A 20,926-nucleotide genomic window follows, 5' to 3' on the forward strand; every position below is an offset into this window, starting at 1 on the left:
TTTGCAAAAATGATCTTTACAATATGATTCATACTTCATAGTATTTACGATTCTGATCATAAGTACAAAGCTCCGCGATTAAAACACTAATGATATGTTTGGATGAAGAAATTTAAGATTACTAAGGAATTTAAAAATGACGAAAATTGAAATGACGAGATTTTATTTTCTAGAATTTGTAAATTTTTTTGTTTGATTAACCTAAAAGAACAATAGAATTGAATACGGAATTTGTTATTTTTAAACTCTCAATCATAGAAATTGAGAAATGACACCTATTTACATGAAATTTGAACTTGGAATTTGGAGGTCCCAAATTCCAAGTTTTTTTCCACGCAGAAATTCTAATTTCTATGTATATGAATCCAAACAAGAGAATTAGTGTATATCAATTTATAAATTTTGACTTTTACCAAAATTTCATATTTATTTCCCTCATCCAAACATAGTGTAAGAATTTTGAGTAGGAGTTCCTACTCATCTTTGAGTAGCCAAGTATTGTTCTATTTCTTATATGATTATTGTGTTTATATACTCAGTTTGTAATCATTATTCATCTGTTCCGAAATGAGTGTCTCCAGGACAATGAAGAAATTGACTGTCGATCCACAAGTAGTTACTGTGCATACTTGGGGAGTAATGTCATTAGTTGGAGTGCAAAGAAATAACATATTGTTGCTCATTCTTCAACAGAGAAAGAGTATATATCTCTTGCTAGACCCGATGATCGTGTCGTGTGTTTGGTGTTCGTGGTGTTTATGCGACATACCTGATACCTTAACAGATCGTGTCGTATCAAGTATTATGTACTCCAAAATAAGAGTCTAAAGAAAAACGTTAGTACATTACTACAAAATATCAAATGTACATGGATATGCATATTGCAAATGAAGGGAGGTTTTTTTCAAGGTTGTGGAGCCTTTTTCAATAGTCAGAACCTTACCAATGAGCCATAGAGAATATAAAGGGAGTTGGTACTTGGAATCTCTGGACTTTGACCGATGAGAGATATGATATAGAGTGAGAGGCTATTAAAAAAAATTCAATGGTAAGGATTTAATCTCACATGGCTATTATAGTAAGGATATTTTAGTAGTTATAAAATTACCAAACTAACCTTTTTCTTGACAGGTTGAAATGGGTGACCTGATAATGACCCAATTAGTTAACGTATTGACTCGAAACTCGTTATTTTCGTGTCAAGTTAACAAATCGTGCAAGAAATTGTCAGATCTATCTCTTGCCCAAACAGCTGTAGAAATTACATGGATTTGAAAGAATTCGAGATATTGGATTCCTTTGTCTTAAGTTCCTACTCTTTGGTGTGACAATGTTTCTACCATCTCCCTTGCCTCCAACCTAGTGTTTCATGCTCGCACAAAACACATAAAAATTGATTACCATTATATAAGAGGATTAGTCCTTGCTCATCTGCTCAATGTGCATTATGTTAGTGGCCAACAACAAATTGTTGATATTCATACTAAGTCTCAAAGGTCAAAATTCAATATCATCAATCTAAGCTTTCTCTTGGTTCCCATCCGTTCAGCTTGAAGAGGTGTAAAAAGACACCTCATCATCCAAGTCAAAGTCAGCAGTGCCACCTAGAGTCCAAATCATAGTCTAGTCAGCTTGGACAGCTGTATATTTTAGTTTAGCACTATAATATTTGTTTTGATCTACCTAGAGTTATGCTTGCGGTATTTGTAGCACAATTTCTATTGTCATATTAGAATAACTTTTTTTTTTGGTCAACTGAAGATTTTACTACAAGGTCTGAATAAATATCGTACAAAAATCAAGCAGATGTAGAAAAAAACAACCACCTTCATAAATAAGGGAGGATACAAACAGAACACCACTTAAACACTACATCATATGTGTAAATGTCATATTAAGTTAGTCAAAACTTATGGTAAATGAGAATTATGTGCAATTAAAAACCTTGAGGAAAGGGGAGATGAATTTCTTGGCAATTCCACAAACAACATGACACAATCTCCGACAAAAAAACCATCACAAGACCCATATACAAATTACATGAAACTTATAGCAAGACCTTCTTCATGATTGCATTGGATGAGAGAAGAAGGCCTACAATATCACAATGACTCAAGGAAACCAGTTTTTATCAAAATAGCATTCCTCACTTTGCTAAGATCCCTGCCTTTGAGGGTCCTCCCTGCCCCTTCAAAAACAGAAAAAGAAGATATCTGACTCCTTGCAAGTCTCCTAGCAATAAACTCATGAGGGGGTACCTTCGAATTATACTCCTCCTCCTCCTCCTCCTCCTCTACCACCACCTCATAATCATCACCGCTATCTCTGCCGCCATCATCCCCGCCTTCATCACCATCGCCATCGCGCTCATATTTCCGCCAAGAAACATTCTTGGAGGCCTTGTTTGGTTTCTGACCGTAAGCCTTGGACCAATCAGGAATGTTGACAGGTGCTGATTGCTGCAAAAATTTGGCTTCATGGTTGGTTGTGTTGCTGCTGCCAATTCCGTAATTGTGGCTGCTGGGTTTCGGAATCATTCTTGAGGCAGTTGGGAGGTGCCTTAGAATAGAAACATGGGAATTTTTGGATCCGTTAGCCATATTTTTACCACAAGTATTGTTTCTATCTTTTAGAACCTCCCAAACATCATCTTCCTCAAAGTCTCCATCTCTCAAGGCCCTCCAAACTCCACTGCCCTGCCTTATTAGGCCATACCTATTCTCCATTGCTGATTATCCCCTGCCTACCTATCCAAAGAAATTGAAACACCAAAAAATGACTAAGTTGGAGAGACAGAGAATTTTTTTTTTAAAAAACTTATTCGAGCGATATTCTAATCCAATCTAAACTACGGGGAAAGGGATTTGAACTATGAAGAGATTCTTGAGATTACTCAAGAGGATTTGGGTGCAAAACCCTTGAAAAAATGTCTCAGTTGAGGGAAATAAGAATCTACCTTTCGGTGATTGAGAAGCACCAGGCACCACAACTTTCCCAAGATTCCAATCAAAGGGGTATCTCTGCAACATGGGAAAGCAAATACCAAGTTAAAGAGAAAGGTTCTGCAGATGATGATGTTCTTTTCTTTTCTTTTCTTTTACCAGAAAATTGAAAGCACAACGAAGTTTGGACAAGAATCTTACCTGAGTGACTGAATTTGAAAGAGTTCCACTAGGAAGGGGTAGATTTTATGGAGCAGGGAAGCAGCAGCCACAAGTGGAAAAGGGCAGTGAAAAGTGGCATGAATAAGACAGACCGCCCTTTTGTAGATCTCCCAGTTGATGGTTTTCCATGAAACTTCTTTTGGTTCCCAACAAGTTTTGACTTTGAATTCAAGAAGAAAGGTAAATAAAACCCAAAGGTGAACTCAAGTTGGGTAAAAAAACGTTTTTATATGCGGTCTTACCTTTGTTTTATAAAGAGATCGTTTTTACTACTGAAACCCGTGATCCTTCAATCATAAAATAGCAACATTTTCATGGCGATCCTAAATATAAAAAAATATTCCTTGGTAAATATTAGGGGTATTTTGATATCGGTCCAAAATAACTAAAAATTAGACCTATTTTAAAAATTAAAAGTCATTAAAAATTGAACTTATTTCAAAAGTAGACCGTTTTTACTACTGAAACCAGTGATCCTTCAGTCATAAAATAGCAACATTTCCATGGCGATCCTAAATAAAAAAAAAATTCCTTGGTAAATATTAGGGGTATTTTGATATCGGTCCAAAGTAACTAAAAATTAGACCTATTTTAAAAATCAAAAGTTATTAAAAATTGAACTTATTTCAAAAGTAGGCTTATAAATTGGATCTATTTCAAAATTTTCCTAAATATTATTTGGGGAGTAAAGATCTTTTCAGGTGCTTCTATTTATTTATTAATTATTTAGAGAAAAAGAAAGAAACAGCTAATGTATGGCTAAGAATGAGGATGCTGAATTTATTTTTTTGGCAAACATGAGAATGCTGAATTGATGGACTGCTTCAGATTAGTGGTGGGATGCTTTCCTTTCAAACCCCACTTGCATTTTTCAAGTTATTTATCATTTCATTTTTATATATTATTAAAACAAATAATACAGCAATATTCTAATGCAGAATTAATTAATAAGTCTTTGCCTTGTGTTGCTGTGCTTCTGCTTCCTCAGATTTTATTCTTCATTTTCTTCAGGGCAGCAGCAGCAGATATGCACATGTTTAACGTAGAAAATGTTTTACTTCCCAATTGTTAGATTTTATAATTATATAGTTATATGCAAAGAATCAGAGTAAACAGCCGTGACTTAAGCAGCTGCGAAAATTGTTGTAACCAAATATTTACATAAATACCAAAATAAGGAAAATGATTTTTAGAAAATGAGAAATCGAGAATGTGAAAATTGTTAAAGAAAAACCGTTAGAAATAGTAGTTAGGTATTATAATGAATGGAAAGAGTCGAAAGACTAAGAGCTAGTTTGATATTGTTGTGTTTTAAAAAAAAAAATTGTTTCTGCTGTACTGTTAGAATAAACAGCTGTAAAATAAAATTGTTGAGTGTTTGGTAAACTTTTTTTTTTTTTTGTAAAAGTGATTTAACAAAAAAAAAAACAGTGTTTGATAACTTTTCTATAAATTGTTGTGAATATGTTAAATGACTAAAAATGATATGGTATTTAATGTAATATAATAATTGTCAAAAAGAATAATGTAGGGGCAATGATTGTAATTTTGTAAAATATGTGAGGGTTAATTGCCATTTGATTTTTTTTAAATGGTTACTAATTACTATGCTTTGAAAAAAAAATTCATTTTTTTAGAAGCATGGTAGACTATGCTTCTGTTTTTCTATGTTTTTCTACTGTCATTGACAAACTCAGGGACCACTCTATTGATTTCCAATCTCAAGGATGAAAATGATGAGTTATATCAATCTTATGGACTATTTTAACTAAAATGTGTGTTTATTTTAAGTCATCGAGGACATTTTAGGAAGGACAAAAACAAAATAAAAGAGAATCAAGACAAGAAAATAAAATTGTAACTGTGGATTGAAAGGGAAATCTAAATTTGTATATGGATTTTTTTTATTTAGTAAAAGTGCTTTTAATAATAAAAAAAAACAATGTCTGAGTGTTTGATAGCTTTTATATAAATTAATGTGAATATGTTAAATGACTAAAAAAATAATGTAGTATTTAATGTAATATAACAATTGTAAAAAAGAATAATGTAGGGGCAATGATTGTAATTTTGTAAAATATGTTGGGGTAAACTTGTTATTTGAAAATTTCATTAAATGGACACTAATTACTATGCTTTGGAAAAAAAAAAACACTTTTTAGAAGCATGGTAGACCCTGCTTATGTACATATATGTTTTTCTACTGTTATTAACAAACGAGACCACTTTTATCATTTTAAATCTTAGGAACTAAAGTGAGGAGTTATGCTAATTTTAGAGACCATTTTAACTAAAAAGCGTTTTCATTTTGAGCTATCGAGGACATTTTAGGAAGGACAAAAACAAAATAAAAAGTGATGCATGCATGTGTGAGGAAGAAATGTGAGTAGAATCAAGACAAGAAAATAAAATTGTAACTGTGGATTGAAAGGGAAATCTAAATTTGGAATGTCCTTGCTGTTGTAAACAGCATGTCGAGGAGCCGACATTCATTGTATTTGGGCGTACCAAGTTGCATTGTCAAAGGACAAAAAACACGAGCAATTGCCCCCATTTGCTCGCTCTAAAGTGTGAATCGATCACTTAAAAAACAACCACAAGAATCTCTCAGGGAAAAGCGCCTTAAACTTATTATTAATAAGAAAACATCCGAATAAAGTTGTTGAATCTTATTGCTAATGTGGTGCAATGCATATGCATTAGATGGCCGTGGCCGTAAAGTTATGCAGTTGCGTCTCTTAAATACAAATTGATACCGTAAACTTATCTCGTGTTTACTTACTTGGAACAAAAGAAGTCATAACTCATAAATATAGAAGAGAAAAAAGGACCGAGGGATCGGCTACCCCTCCTAATCGAATCTACCTAGTTCTAGACTTTTTCTAGGTATTAAATTACTGATAGTATTGCGCGATTCACATTCTTTTTGATTCTGTATGCATTGATAGACTCATAGAAAATAAAGAATGAGAATAATTCCAATACTCATTCTGAGTAAGTAAACATTCCATTCGTGTCGTCTGTTGTAATTTCTGGATATTGTCCTGAGTTTATATGTTTGTGTCTCACTAATGGCTATCATGTATCCTAATCCATGGGAATGTATTCATATTAGGAGGAGAAGATCTTGATTTTTGTAATTTTTGCTAGGCGATATCATCTGTAACTCCACATTTCTAATCTATGGACACAACCAATCGAGCAAGTTTAGTCAGAGAAGTAGAAGATGGAGCTATCTGATTCATATTTGAAGCTCCAATCCCGCCAACAATTCCAATTCACAAACAACAGGATCTGCTTTTGTTTTATCATGAACAATCTGGCACAAAAATGAACAAAGAACGAGGACGATCCTGAGACTACTCAAACTCCTTTAGTGCCTCGGCTCCAGCAACAATCTCCAATATCTCCCCTGTAATCTTTCCCTGTCGTTGCCGGTTGTAAACATTTGAAAGAGACTTCGTCAAGTCAACTGCATTGTCAGTGGCATTACTCATAGCATTCATTCTTGCTGCGAGCTCACTTGCTGTTGATTCCTGTAGTGCCTTCAGAATCTGGCTGTTCAAGTAGAGAGGCATCATGGCATCAAGAATCTGAACAGGGTCCTGTTCGAATTCCATAACCGGCGAAAGCCCTTCCCTCTTTATCTTCACACTCCCCCTCTCCATACTCAGTTTGCCTTTTTTAGTTGTCAACCTAAAGAAATCATCCTCCGTTGCATCGACACTATTCCCATTCACATCAACAACCTCTCCCCTTGGCAACAATGGAAGCAATGTATGAATAACCGGTTCAGATTTCACCAACGACACAAATTTAGTGTACACAAGCTCAACTTTATCAACCTCTTCGCTAACAAACAGCGAAAAAACGTCATCAGCAATGACCTGAGCCTCTTTCGTTGTTGCAAACAACCCACCTTCAATAAACCTATCAACACAAATCTCAGGCCTACGCATGAAATACGAGTTACCCTTTTTGCCAACACTGATCAAAGTGAAATCCAACCCAAGTTTCTTCAATTCCGTGATTCGGGCCTCGGTCTTTTTGACCACGGAGTTGTTGAAGCCGCCGCAGAGGCCTCGGTCGGCTGTGATGACGACAATGGCAACTTTCCTGACGGGTCTAATATTTGTGAGAGGGACGTCAATGTCTTCACACTGAAGCCGCTCATTGATGTCGTACAGGACCTCCACAAGCGTCTCAGCAAAGGGTCGGCCATTGATGACTGCTTCCTGGCCCCTTCGAACCCTGGCAGCCGCCACGAGCTTCATGGCTTCGGTGATTTTCTGGGTATTTTTTATGGAATCGATTCGCACTCGGAGCTTACGCAGACCGCAGCGGGTTGCTGAAGATCGAGAACAGAGAGGTTGGGGTGAGATTTGGGGCAAAAGGGGTTTAGGGTTTTGGAGAAATGTGTTGGAAAATAGGGGTTTTGCAGATACCCACATGATTGAATTGGATATCGCCATCGGGTTCTGGTTTTGGTTTTGCAGAAATTAAGCGAATTCAAAATCTCTGCAAAATGCCTAACTGGATTGAAGCTTTACGAAAGCATCAAAATTGAAAATTTCTGTGGGAAATTGGATCTTTGGAACAACATTTTTGTTGGTGGAAATTTACTCCTGAGATTTGTGGAGTCAGGACTCAGGAGTCAATTTGACTAGAGTTGGCTTGAGATGGACTGTGGAGCTGAGCATATGTTTTGGATTCTCCGGCGAGGTTTAAACTCAATACTACAGAGCGGTATCTAACTGTTTGATTACCGAACGAGATCATTCATCGTTGAGGAAGAATTAATGGGAAGTTTACATCCGTTTAACCTGAAAAATTTTATTTGAACCCATACAACTTTTTTCTACGTTCAAATACAAGTATAATTAACCATAAAACAAATATTTATCAGTAAATCCACTCCCAAAAATTAAATACCATCATACAATGTTTATCATACATTTATTCCGGCTAAAACCCTAAAAATTCTCATAGAGAAAAACAAGTTTTTTTAGAGTGGATAAAAGATGAATTTTTGGGCTTTAATTCACAGCTATCAACGCTAGAAGTTGAGAAGATGGGTTTTTGAGTTTCACAATATATATGGTGGCGAAGCCTCCACTACCAATTTGGTTTCCTCGATGGTTTAGGCAAATCTTATAATTCCATGTTTCTCTCATCCCTTCATGCAATTTGGTTTCCTCGACGTCTTAGGCATACTACTTGCCTCATCTCTTTCATGCATTTTCTGCAAATATTATAATTCCACGTTTCTCTCATCATTTCATGCAGTTTTGGCAAATATTATTTTCTTCTTCCTGTTTTCTCCTTTTTAGTAGATATATATGGAGAAGTATACAGAGGAGGAGCAATGACATTGAGTTATGAGGATGGAGGCTGAAGGATTTTCACCCCTTTAACCTAATATTCTTTCAAATTCGACCGAAAAAACTCTTATATTATTTATGGATATATTTTTAATTAATTTGAAGTTTGTTTTAACTTTTTTGCCATTGCCATGCATCTAGTCTTCTCAACAAACACAACAGTTCGTCAAATTCAAGCCATACAATCTAAAGGAAAAACTAATAAAGAAACTATTATTAGTTTATGGAAGATTCATAAACAAGTAGAACTTCACCAAATTATTCAATGTGAGATTTTATTTTCTAAAGGGTTGTAAAGATAAATTTACATTTTGAATTGAGTTTGTGAGGTTAGTTTAGGTAGTAAATTTGGGTTTAAAGATGTATTAAGTATTTAATTAAAAATAATAGAGTGTAGATAGTAAATTGGATGTAGACAGAAGTTATATGGGTTCAAATAAAATTTCTCTTAACCATTTTGTCTCTGATCAAGAAGTTGGGTTTAAATTTAGAGAAATTGCATAATAACGGTGGAAGTCCTCCAGACTCCAAAGTACCAACTTCACGAAACCTCTTGAGAATGTGTACGATGATATTCATTAAAACATGGTGCGATGACAAGTGCCTTCACCCATGAGCGGTAGGTCTCGGGTTCGAGACTTGGGAGCAGCCTCTCTATAAATGGAGGTAAGGCTAGCCGACATTCACCTCTCTCAGACCCTGCGTAAAGCGGGAGCCTTGTGCACTGGGTACGACCTTTTTTATGGAATGAATAAGTAAAAAAGAAGGATAGGAGTAGGGTTCGGTTTCATTCAGTTCTTAGTTTAATTTTGTTTTAACTTTTATTTTATATTTTTTTTCACCATTTAGTGTAAGTATAATGTCGTATTAAAAAGTGTGTATATATATATATATAATTTTTTTTTGAACAAACAATATTTGAATTATTTTTAATTAAAAACTAAAATATTTGTAAAAGTAGATTATGATAATAAACAAAAATATTTAAAGTGTTTGTAAAGTTAAATTACCAGAACATAACAGAAAATATTTAACATTACCGAAACATTTATTTTCTTAAATGAGTTTTACTTTTTATGACAAACAACATACAACCATTTTAATTCACATAGAAATGAATAAGGGTCAAAAACCAAGAATTTTAATCAAAAGTAAAGGCCTTGACATTTAGTACTAAGATCTAATGATATTTTTTATATTTATAAATAAAAAATTTTAGATTTAATTCTCGTAAAATATGAATTTGAATCAAATTATTATGATCAACCTGGTAGCCTGGTAATAAGGATAACCCACTTTCTCACGAACAATCCAACATTCACGAAATATCGAGGCTAAAAAAATTGTTTGAGGGTTTGGCCCAAAGCCCAACTTGTGTCCTGACGCCTAACCCGGGCACGCATTTCAAAATCGGGTTGAACCGTACCAGCTCCACCCCAAACACCAACAATCAACCACCGCGACAAGGAGGCTTTAAGCGGTGTTATTTTGACCGCCGACGAGTCCTGGCTATTTAATTAGCGACTCCTCTCCAGGAAGATGCTGTAGCAGAACACATACCAAACCCAAATCTAGAATCTCTGTAGAAACAAAACAAACATTGGATTGCAATTCTTGGGCATCGAAGACGATGGTGGTAATGTTTCATTGAATCCCTTTTGAAATTTAATTGAATTGGGGGAGAGAAATGTCGAAGCTGTTTCAGAAGGTTGCTGGGTTCTTCACCAATCGGACTATGGTGGGAATGGACAAAGCTGGCAACCGTTACTTCGCCAGAAAGGAGGAGGTCGATGGCATCAGTAAGTCTCTCTCTCTCTCTCTCTCTCCATCTCTATTGTTTGTTGCTTTCGTTTCTGCTGCAATTTTGACTCATGGGTTTTGTTCAGTTTGCGTTTTGTAATTGAATCCCTTGAATTTGCCAATTGGGTTGTCATTATTGTGCTTCAACATTTGCTACATGGGATTTAAAGGAATTGCATTGATTTCTGGAGGTGTGAATTGAACTCTGTGAAGATTTATGATTGCATTTCCTAACTTCGTAAGCGTTGTTCGTATATTTTGTTTTGGATTCAGGTAAACACTTAGAAAAAAGGATTGTTTGAATTAAAGTTAGAGAAGTGGAATTTACCTCCCCTAGTGAGTTGCCAGGACCAATGAAAGATTTAATAGCAGCCATTACCTCTTTCCCGCCGTATGCCAAAGTTAGAGTGAAGAGAAGATCAGCGTTACCATTTGCACCTGGGGTGTTGTCGTTTTCATTGAAACAGTTGTGTATTAATCTCTTTCTATTACTTTGGTTGCTGGCAGAGGCTTTTTCCTTCTTAGATTGGTACTGCAAGTCTATAACGCAGTGGACAATATTCTTAATTCTGTATAATTTATAAATTGGAAGCCATCGTAGCTAATATCTCATGTTAACCATATATAGTTTCCTAAAGCATGTGTTCTGATTAGTTGAGCTGAGTATTTTATTTATGAAAATGAAATACCAAAGTTTGCATTGAGTTGTTCGTCGAGGGTGAGATAATCGATTACAATGTGGTATAGCTTAAAGAATATGAAGCTGTATTTGTAATTTGTGCGGGAGTATTATTCTGTGGTCAATTCACTCAAGTACTAGCAGGATTAATGCTCTTTTTGTCACACTCTCTCTGATGCACCAGTGAAAGAGAAAAGATGGGTGGCATTCAAGGGCGAGGACGATCCGACCTCAATTCCAGGTAATTTGTGTGGACCTAGTACAGCTTTTGTTCAGTTTCAAAATCTTGGTCACTTGTTTCGAAGTATTTTCCTTTGAGTTATCAGATTAACGAAAAGGGTACTCCATTTTGGGATGTTGAAATATGGTATAACTACCTATCCATATATACACTTTTTGTATATACTGTCATTTGGAAATTGGAATGCATTTATTTATGGCCTTTCCTCTACCTTCTTTATGTTCACTCTTTGATCATTTTAGTTGAGTGGATATGTTGGCTCAACGGGCAGAGGAAAAGGGCTCCAACACCGGAGGTAATCTTGACATCTGTTTGTCTTTAATTCCTTGGTGTAATAAAGAGGAAAAGTTTGTTTAGATTTTGTTGGTAAAAAAGATGGAATATTTTTATGTTACCATTTATTTTGAGTCACCATTGACTCGTCTTCCTAGACGCTCATGCTATAATACACACCTTTTTCTCATCATGATATCTAATTCTTGTCTAAGAGATAGTTTGTTATTGTCGTTTCATTTCTGCTGCTTGACAATCTTTTCTATTCCTCAGGAACTGGCAGAATTGGAAGCTAGACGTGAACGTGTCCGGCAGAATGTTGCTCGTATGTGCCATCTCTATCATTAGTTTCTGGTTGCTTCTACTACTTTCTGGCTCTCTTTGAACCATTGAGTTGTAGGTTTGCTAAGAAGTTTTTATTACAATATCATTACTGAACTTGTGACTTCTGTAGGAATTTCAATCAAAATGTAGGATAAGTGAATCAAGGCATGCAATAGTTGCATATTAACGTAGATGTCCTTGTCATAAATTTCTGAGATAAGAGAAGAGATATAGAGAATGAACGAGAGACATCTACACAGCCAAAGATAGTGGCTACTAGTATAAGATTAGCCCTCACCAGCCTTAAAATAGGCCTCTTAGTGGTAAATACTTGAATGCTGCCAATAGTGGCAAGAAAGAAGTTATCTTACTTTCATTTCTTATGTGTCAAATTTAACCCAGATAGCTGGTATCATCTTAGTCAAGAGATTACTCTTAATGGACTGTTCTCTGTATCTTTGAAATATTTATGCAGATCCAAATTGGGATCTGGCATAAAATTTTGATACGTCGATTTAAATCAGCTTTAAGTGCTTTCTAGATTTTATTCAATGAATCCCGTTGTTGATGCATTTTCTTGAAGGACAAACATTCTTATCATGACATCTTGAAAGCTTCAGTGGGAAATTGGATTGGCTTTACTTTCAGTTTTCTATTTGATACAGAGATTTTAAGAAACATATATTATTTATTTGTTTTTTATTTCTCAAAGTTCTAAAGAAAGAAGAAGAGGAAAGGAAAGCAAGAGAAGGCAGTACGCGCAAAGTCATCAACACCGGTCAGCTTCTTACTGGAACGTTTATGATATCTGTACCCCTATGCTCATACAATTATTCACAATTATGAGCTATGTTTATAGATAAAGTTGGAGGTCCAGACTTGAAAAGTTTCATTCAGCAATTTCCTGGGTCTTCTGAAGGTAACTTGTCATTTATACCCTACCCACCCTCACATACATGTTGTTTAGGATGTGGATTTTTATCGTAAGGCTTTCTTTTAGAATGCAAAATCATTCAGTTTTTATCCTGCATAACCATTTGTTGCATTCTGTCAAGGCAGATTATGCCAGATTATATGAAATTTTTTACAGAAAGGTTTTGTAGAATAAGGAGTTTTATTTAAAGATTGCAGAATCTTTGTTCCTTGTTGGTCCTGCTGAGCATCAAAATTTGTTGCCTTAATTTTATTTTTTCGAGGTAGAATGTGCCAAATTAATTTTCTTTCTGATGTTTGTCTTCCTTGTTTCTTCGCAAAGGTGGCGTAAATCCGGAAGAATCTGTTGCCACGGAAGGAGTGAGGTCGGTCTGCTAACACACAAGGATTATGAATGATGAAGTTAAATAACAAGCACTACTAATGAGATTATAGCATTTATGTTTCCTTGAAATTTCATCTTGATACGATTACCGAAGGAAAATAAAACAAAGAAACATAACTCCATGACTTATACCCTGCTCAAGTTTCTTTTGTCACGCATATTTCATATTTCTTTATGGCCATGTCATGTCTTTATGTTTACATTGTTGTGTTGTTAACATGGCACAGGAACTCCAAAGAGAAAGAGGCAAAGAAAGCAAAAGAAGCTCCGGAGTATGTTCCATATTCCTCATCTGCATGTTTGCTCGAGCATCACTACTTACATATTGAAATCATGAACAATGTGATAATGATGGGAATCTGTGAATTTCCTTGCTCTGAAATTTATAAACAAATAGACTCAGAAGATATTTTAAATAGTGACGTATATTAGGATAAATTTCATTTTCCCTAGTTTTCCCCCAGATTGCCTGCTGGATTGATGATTCTACATGTTGAACTTTTCTTCCAGGTCGACAGAGCCAACAGGATCTGGTCAAACATTCAGGCCAGGGACATGGCAGCCGCCAACATGAAGTTGAATTGATAATTTCCATGGTGCATAATTAAGGGTCCAACTACGCTAACCCTTGTGTCCAGGCATAATGCAGTGATTTGTTCTTCCGGTGCCAAAGAGTATAGCTGAGTTGTTAAAATGTTAGTGAATCTCTTATGGTTATAGCCTTGTAGGGCGCTTCTTTTGTGGCACAATGCAGTGCATTTGATTTTTGTTTTCCCTGTCGGATCCAAAGAAAAGAAAAACAAGCACAATACATCCTTCATTTTTAGTTTTCTGACAAGGGAATACAGCGTTGTACACCAAATTTTTGTTACATTTATGTACGAAGTCGCCATGACTTGCGTACGAATTTTGTTGTGTGATGGTCTTAAAAGGAAATAAATTTAAGGTTATATGTCATATCATTCCAATTGCCTGCAGTCATGGGTTGTATATGCACCATGGTAATGCAGAACACTCAACAATTTCAAGACAAAATAATCAGCATAAGACATTTATGATTTATTCTCTCTTTCTTTTCCTTTTTTTGGGTTTTCTCTTCTCATAACTTCCATACTTTATGCATTCCCATTTTTTGTGATTGGAAACGACAAATATATGAAATTTGAAAATCTTGTTTTGATATTCTTTAGTGTATATAAATGAAGATCTATAAAAGGTGATATAAAAAAGTAGTGAATTAGTAATACCGCCTCATAGTAAGTGGTGGATCTAGAAAATAATATTAGCGGGCTCAGTAAGAATGCGCACAATTTTTTTTTACTAGAAATATCATGAATATCGTCATTTTATCGAGTCTTGGTGGGACTGAAGTCATTTGGAAAGGCATACTGCACACCTGTTAATGCCTCATTTGTGAGGGTAACTAACATGTTTCAAGACTGCTCCCATATGAATACTTAACAAAGAAACACACTTATCTTGAACACACTAACAATGTTTGATATCATTGCATCCCATTAATATGTTTGTCCAAGAATAATGATGCTTTGTTATTCACTGAGATCACCATTTCATTCACTCTGCTTTCAGACATTTTATCAAATAGTTGGATGACATGTATGAAGCCAACTCTAATATTCAAAAGGACGGCACCCAAGGTATCCATGGATATTCATCGAAGTTCGGAGGGTCAACACCTAAGGTATATATGGACGTTTACCGAAGTTCGAGGGTTAGCTGACCCCCTGCCCCTCAATGCATCTGCCACTGCTCATAGTGTAAATAGTTATAAAATAAACACTCGATTTATAAATTGTTAATGCATGAAGGGCTTAATTATAAATAGCCGAAGACAATGAATTATTTAGATTTTGGAGGAAATTAAATAATCATTTTGCACTTGAGCGTAATATAAGAGTGGTACCCATGAAGGAATATGGGCATTGTTCGGGGTGGCATACACTCAGGGCCGGCCTAGAAAGGGTGCTAGGCGTGCGATCGCACATTTTTAGGGGACTCTTGAATTTTAATAATCTTTATAATGTATTACATATAGCAAGAGTGTGATTAATTCATAGTGTTGCCTTAGGGAAATCGTTGCTTTTGCACGGGTTCGACTCCCAGTAGAACCATTTTGGGCCCTTTTTGAACTACATTTATTTTTTCTTTTCTCTTTAATATTTGTAGTTTAATTTCTATCATTATAAAAGATTACTTTTGATGATAAATTTATGATTATGAATATCATAATTAATTAAAATCCTTACAAGTTTGAAGATATAATCTTTAAAAGCCCCCTTTCCATATATGACATCATTTAATCGAATACATGTCATTCGGTTATTCTTTTGGTCACCCGTTAAGGATCATCTAATTTTCATTCAATTTGAAGACTATTTAGTCATCCATATAAAAAACAATTATAGTACAACTTTGCTCACAACACTAAAGTGGAGGTGAGCAGGTGATGCTCATGCCCCATTGATTATTGTTAGATTAATTTGGTTTAATTGATTTAAGACATGAATCTCGAATTCTAACTAATCTAACGACAATCAACCGAGTGGGGATTATAATCATTCCCACTTTAGAGAGTGAGAAAAAATGCAATAAAAAAAACTTATAGTTCATTATAAGATGCTACAAATATCATAACTAGTGATTTGTTTAACTAGTTCATAATAAGGAGCATGAGTTGTTCTGATTATGATATATGTACGGTGATATGATATGTACATAGCCACCACACCATGCTTTTTCTATTTAAAAAGTAAGGAGTTTCGACCCAAAAAACGTAAAGAATGTAGAAACATAGCCACCAAACCATGCTTCTTTTTTATTTATATCAATTTATACACAAGAAAACAAATTTAAAATATAAAGGAAAATATAACAACCAAAATTTAGACCTTGTAAGGGTTTCCGTTTGAATCTCGCACAGAGCCTCCAAAATCTCAAGACCGGCCCTGCATACGCTATCTGCAATGAATTTGTAGTTGCCATGGATGAACATAGAGTACTCGAAGCATGTATAGAGTGGCCAATCTAGCCTAGGTCAAGGCTAAATCTGGTCCAAAATGACCATTTTCGGCATTTAGGAGTTTGGAGTGAGCCATGCGATTTGGATTTCAAGCTCAAGTCTACCCAAGCCTTATACCAAACCCTAGTTGTTCGTAATCTTGCTAAATATTCCATATTAAAATTATTAAATTTTCGTAGGGATGCGAACATCAAATAAGAAGAAGCTTCATCGACTTCAGCACAAAAAATGATTATTATTATTATTTTTTTAAATAATTTTCACCCAACATTCTTCCATGTTGTGTTCGTCAACAATTGACAATGGTTCATATTTTTGTCCAAAGTTATACAAAAATCCGGCTGCTACGTGGTAAATATTGTTTGTGAGACAAGTGAGAGAACTAAACACAAAGAAACATCAACAATTGACAATAATTCATATTTTTGTCAAAAGCTATACAAAATATGACCAAAACGCAATAAATATTGTCTGTGAAAGAAGTGAGAGAACTAAACAAATGGTGAAAAAGAGACAAATTTAAGAGAAGTGCCAGGTGGTCAGCACCTTCCTCTATTCTTCTTGCAATTCTTGAAATTTTCCTTGTCAATATCTGATTTATTTTTGCTTTTCTTTGCACTTTAGAAAGGGAAAGACGGGCAGGTGGAGGCCTACTGGCGGTTGCTCATACCCAGTTTCGTGCAATACTTTCTGTTTGGTTGGTGGGAAAATGGTGAGAGGGGAAAGAGGAGGGCCAATTGTCACATCCCGATCCGGGGTCCACCACATTCCGGGTCCGCTCCACCGCCATAACACGATATTGTCCGTTTTGAGCTCCGACCACGTCCTCACGGTTTTGTTGTTGGGAACTCACACTAGGCCTGGGCAAAAAATACCGAGAACCGAACCGAACCCGATCGGTTCGTTTTTTTTTTCGGTTCATTCGGTATGTGTACAAAATCGGTTCAGTTTTTTGTGTAGTCGGTTCGGTTTCGGTTCTACGTTTGGTACCGAACTGTACCGATAAAATTTTCAATAAAATTGTTTTTCCACGTGGCTTGTTTTTATTGGTTTCCCAAGGATTTGTTCACACGAGAGAACTCCTCCCTGAGTCCCTGCGTAAGAAAGCTCACTTCTCACTTGAAGAAAACTCGTATCTTTGGTTGGTGGTCTCTCTCTCAGTCTCTCTGTGCGTTCGTCCACCACTCCTCCTCTACAATCTCTCTCACGGTTTCACCTCCACCACAACCATCGTGGCATTTTGCATTTTATAAAATTAGGGTTTCAAATTGGGATTGGAATTGGGGGTTTCTCTGAAATTGTAAGATTATGCTAAGGCTTTGAAGTTTGTCCGTTGGATTTTGTAGTTTTGATGTAGTTAATCTCTGTTAGTTGCATTTTTCATGACTACACTTTTCACAGATTCAATTGGTGAACTGTGTTGGTTGGAATTGGTTAGTGCACTTGCATTTTTCTTGGTTGGTTCTGGATGAGTTCTTGGTTGTTTAGAAATTGGGTTTTCAATTTTTCATATATATATGTAATAGGTATAGCTATATACGTACATATATATCTAGTAGTAGTTTATAGCTATATGCATATACCTGCCGCTAAGAGGTGCAATATGTTAGTAGCTTTTCCCAATCTTCTCATATGTTGGAAGTAGATACTTCCAACATATATACGTTCAAAGAACTTTGTAATAGGTCCTCTACTTTTGCTTATCTGAATTTCTTTTATGGAGTACTTTGATTCTTTGGCAGCATTATAGGTTTTTACTTATTTGAAATTAACTGTGCCACAGTTTTTGTTGGAATAGACATACTAACTATAGTCTCTGTTTTCCTCAAATCTTGTGGGAAATAGCTGGATAGGAAAATGTGCTAAATGGTACCCATGTTTAGTTGAACTTATTACGATGTAGGAAAGATGTTTTTTGAACATGGATTAGCACATGCATCATCTCTTTGTGGTGGTAGTTTCTCACAGATTAATTTTCGTCTCTGTTAGTCATGCAACCTTCAACATTCCCATTGAGTTATTATGTATCGAATCTATCGATTGATATGTAGGATTAGGTTTTCAAGAATAGACTCATTATCTGTGCCATCTCCTTGAGAAATGATATATTTTGAACTACACATTTTAGGGAAATGTTTTGGTTTGGTGTTATATTTATCTTTGGAGCTGCATGGTACAAGTTAATCTCTGATTGTACTTTTGTTTATTCCTTAACTTGTTTATAGCTATAAGCATATGATTCCTTCACTTTTTTATTTTTTATTGGTTTTTGTATATCTTTAAAGATCAAACCTTTTAAAAGGTTTCTTATAATTGGATGAGGGGTGATGGCATTATCACCTTAGAAGATGATGCACCTTCGTTGGAGCACTTAGAGTTCTACGAAAGTATTGAAGCGGGTAATTTCTTATTTCTCTTCTTAGTTCTTGTTTGTTATAATTTTTTAGATTTTATTCTTTGTGTTTATAAGTTGTGTATATTTTTGTATTATGTAGAGTTGTTGACATCAAGCATTTCTTCCCTCTCTATTAATAATCCGGAACAACAAGCGTCATCTTCACAACCTCTTACCCGGCCTTCTCAAGCATCCACTTCACAAGCTTTTAACCGACCTCGAGCTTCAAAATGTGCTCAATCAAAGGTCCCTTCAAATCCTCACAAACCTCTAACCACCAAGGGTGTCAAGCGTAAGGCCCCTAATGGGTAATTGTTTTTATTTTATATGAATTGAGCTTATTAGTTATTAAGGCATTTAGTTTGATGTTTGCTATTACATTTGGATTGTATTAATGCCATAAGGCTTTGACTTAAAACTTTGATTTTTCATTTTGGTTTGTACTAATGCCATAAGGCATTTACTTGAACTTTGTTGTTGGATTGAATTTGTTCATGTTTGATGTTGTTGGATTGAATTTTTTGATGTTTAATGTTGTCGGATTGAATTATTGAAGGGATTGAATTTGTTTATGTTTGATGTTATTGGGATTGAATTCGTTTATAGCTGCTCCTAAACATATCATTGGTTTTTGTATGCTCAGATTAGTCATGTAGCAGAAGCAGGGAGAATTCAATTTTTGTATGCTCAGATAAGTAGGGAGAGCTTATTGAGTCAGATTAGTCATGTAGGCTCTGAATCGATTTGGGCTTTGTTATTTTATTTTATTTTTCTGTTGCATCAGTCAGATATGCACTATGCAGTTTGGTAATTTTGGGCCAAAAATGATTTGATTTCGGCTTATATTTGTTGCATCACAAACTGATTTGGGCTTTTTTTTCTTTCACAAAAACTGAAAAACACTAAAACAGGCCTTCTTCCTTGAAGGCCCAAAACCGAACCGAACCTATACCTGGACTGAACCAAACCGAATCTAGTAGGTTTGGTACTAAGTTGGTACAACTATTCATACCGTACCAAAATTTTGCTACGGGTTCGATTTCGGTACTACCTTGGTACCGAACCGTGCCCAGGCCTAACTCACACGAGAACTTCCAAGTGGGTCACCCATCATAGGAGTGCTCTCGTGCGCTACTCGCTTAACTTCGGAGTTCCGAAACCAGTGAGCTCCCAAAAGGCCTCGTGATAGGTAGTGATGTGAATATACATATAAGGATCACTCCTTTGGGCGATGTGGGATCTTACAATCCCACGAGGCCTTTTGGGAGCTCATTGGCTTCGGGTTCTATGAGAACTCCAAAGTTAAGCGAGTAGCGCGAGAGAGTACTCCCAGGATGGGTGACCCACTGGGAAGTTCTCGTATGAGTTCCTATAAACAAAACCGTGAGGGCGTTGTCGGGGCCCAAAACGGACAATATCGTGCTACGGTGGTGGAGCAGGCCCGGGATGTGGTGGATCCCGGGCCGGGATGTGACAATTTGGTATTATAGCCTAACCCTGGTTGTGGTGTGCCGACGAGGTCGTCGGGCCCCTAAGGGGGAGTGGATTGTAAGATCCCACATCGCCCAGGGGTGTGGATCCTGGAAGCCTTATATGTATATTCCCATCTCTACCTAGCACGAGGCTTTTTGGGAGCTCACTGGCTTCGGTTTCCATGGGAACTCCGAAGTTAAGCGAGTAGCGCGCGAGGTCACTCTCAGGATGGGTGACCCACTGGGAAGTTCTCGTGTGAGATCCCAAAAACAAAACCGTGAGGGCGTAGTCAGGGCCCAAAGCGTACAATATCGTGCTATGGTGGTGGAGCGGGCCAGAGATGTGGTGGACCCCAGGCCGGGATGTGACACCAATCTTCTGAAGTTACCATTTGAATTTTCAATATTAAATAGGATATAAAAGACCTGATTTTTGTGTTCAAAATTCAGTCGGTTTTTATTTTCTACGATGGTTCAATTTTCTTATCGGATATTTATGCATGAACCTCTTTGGCGCACCATCATCAACCCTTCAACATTCTAATTTGCATTAGTCATTAAATTGACAGAGATTGTTGTTTAGGAAATGTGAGTCGACTAACTAAACTACAAAGAGCCAATGGAATGTGTCATTGTCTAGCAAGTATGATATTGTGATGTATATTTTTTTTCATTTGGTCAAAGCAACATTTCATTGCAAAAACAAACATTACAAAGGCCAAGTAGTAGCTAATTTGAAAGAGACCCGACAATAATTACAAGTAGAAGTTGAGATAACTTCGCGAACTAGCAGCTGCCGCGGCCACAAAGCTCAACATAGTAATCATCAGAACGCAGGT

At 36.1% G+C, this 20,926-nt stretch overlaps 3 protein-coding genes and 1 long non-coding RNA gene across 5 annotated transcripts; 2 read left to right on the forward strand and 2 right to left on the reverse strand.

Moving 5' to 3' along the window:
* Positions 1–1,945: 1,945 nt before the first annotated feature.
* On the reverse strand, positions 1,946–3,393 carry LOC103448398 (protein S40-5). 2 transcript variants are annotated; one of them, XM_008387656.4, is made up of 3 exons: positions 3,144–3,393; positions 2,957–3,020; positions 1,946–2,747 (listed from the first exon to the last, which is right to left on the reverse strand). In XM_008387656.4, the coding sequence occupies exon 3, from the start codon at positions 2,724–2,726 to the stop codon at positions 2,103–2,105; it is 624 nt and encodes a 207-aa protein (XP_008385878.2). In that variant the 5' UTR covers positions 2,727–2,747; positions 2,957–3,020; positions 3,144–3,393; the 3' UTR covers positions 1,946–2,102. The 2 variants fall into 2 exon arrangements, with proteins under 2 accessions (XP_008385878.2, XP_008385879.2); XM_008387657.4 differs by having other exon boundaries at positions 1,946–2,743; positions 3,144–3,386.
* Positions 3,394–6,275: 2,882 nt separating this feature from the next.
* LOC103448401 (ATP synthase gamma chain, chloroplastic-like) lies at positions 6,276–8,004 on the reverse strand. Its single transcript, XM_008387659.4, has one exon. It carries the CDS (start codon positions 7,634–7,636, stop codon positions 6,524–6,526), a length of 1,113 nt encoding a protein of 370 aa, XP_008385881.2. The 5' UTR covers positions 7,637–8,004; the 3' UTR covers positions 6,276–6,523.
* A 1,857-nt stretch (positions 8,005–9,861) lies between these two features.
* Positions 9,862–14,137, forward strand: LOC103448400 (uncharacterized). Its single transcript, XM_008387658.4, has 9 exons — positions 9,862–10,344; positions 11,209–11,265; positions 11,508–11,560; positions 11,812–11,863; positions 12,575–12,640; positions 12,722–12,781; positions 13,118–13,160; positions 13,408–13,452; positions 13,691–14,137. Exons 1-9 carry the CDS (start codon positions 10,233–10,235, stop codon positions 13,752–13,754), a joined length of 552 nt encoding a protein of 183 aa, XP_008385880.2. The 5' UTR covers positions 9,862–10,232; the 3' UTR covers positions 13,755–14,137.
* A 4,396-nt stretch (positions 14,138–18,533) lies between these two features.
* LOC139189187 (uncharacterized) lies at positions 18,534–19,197 on the forward strand. The gene is made up of 2 exons (XR_011572834.1): positions 18,534–18,619; positions 18,716–19,197. It is a non-coding gene; the product is annotated as an uncharacterized lncRNA (long non-coding RNA).
* The last annotated feature ends 1,729 nt before the right edge of the window (positions 19,198–20,926 follow it).

The sequence above is a fragment of the Malus domestica genome, chromosome 11 (genome assembly GCF_042453785.1).
Source record: "Malus domestica chromosome 11, GDT2T_hap1".
Taxonomy (NCBI): Eukaryota; Viridiplantae; Streptophyta; class Magnoliopsida; order Rosales; family Rosaceae; genus Malus; species Malus domestica.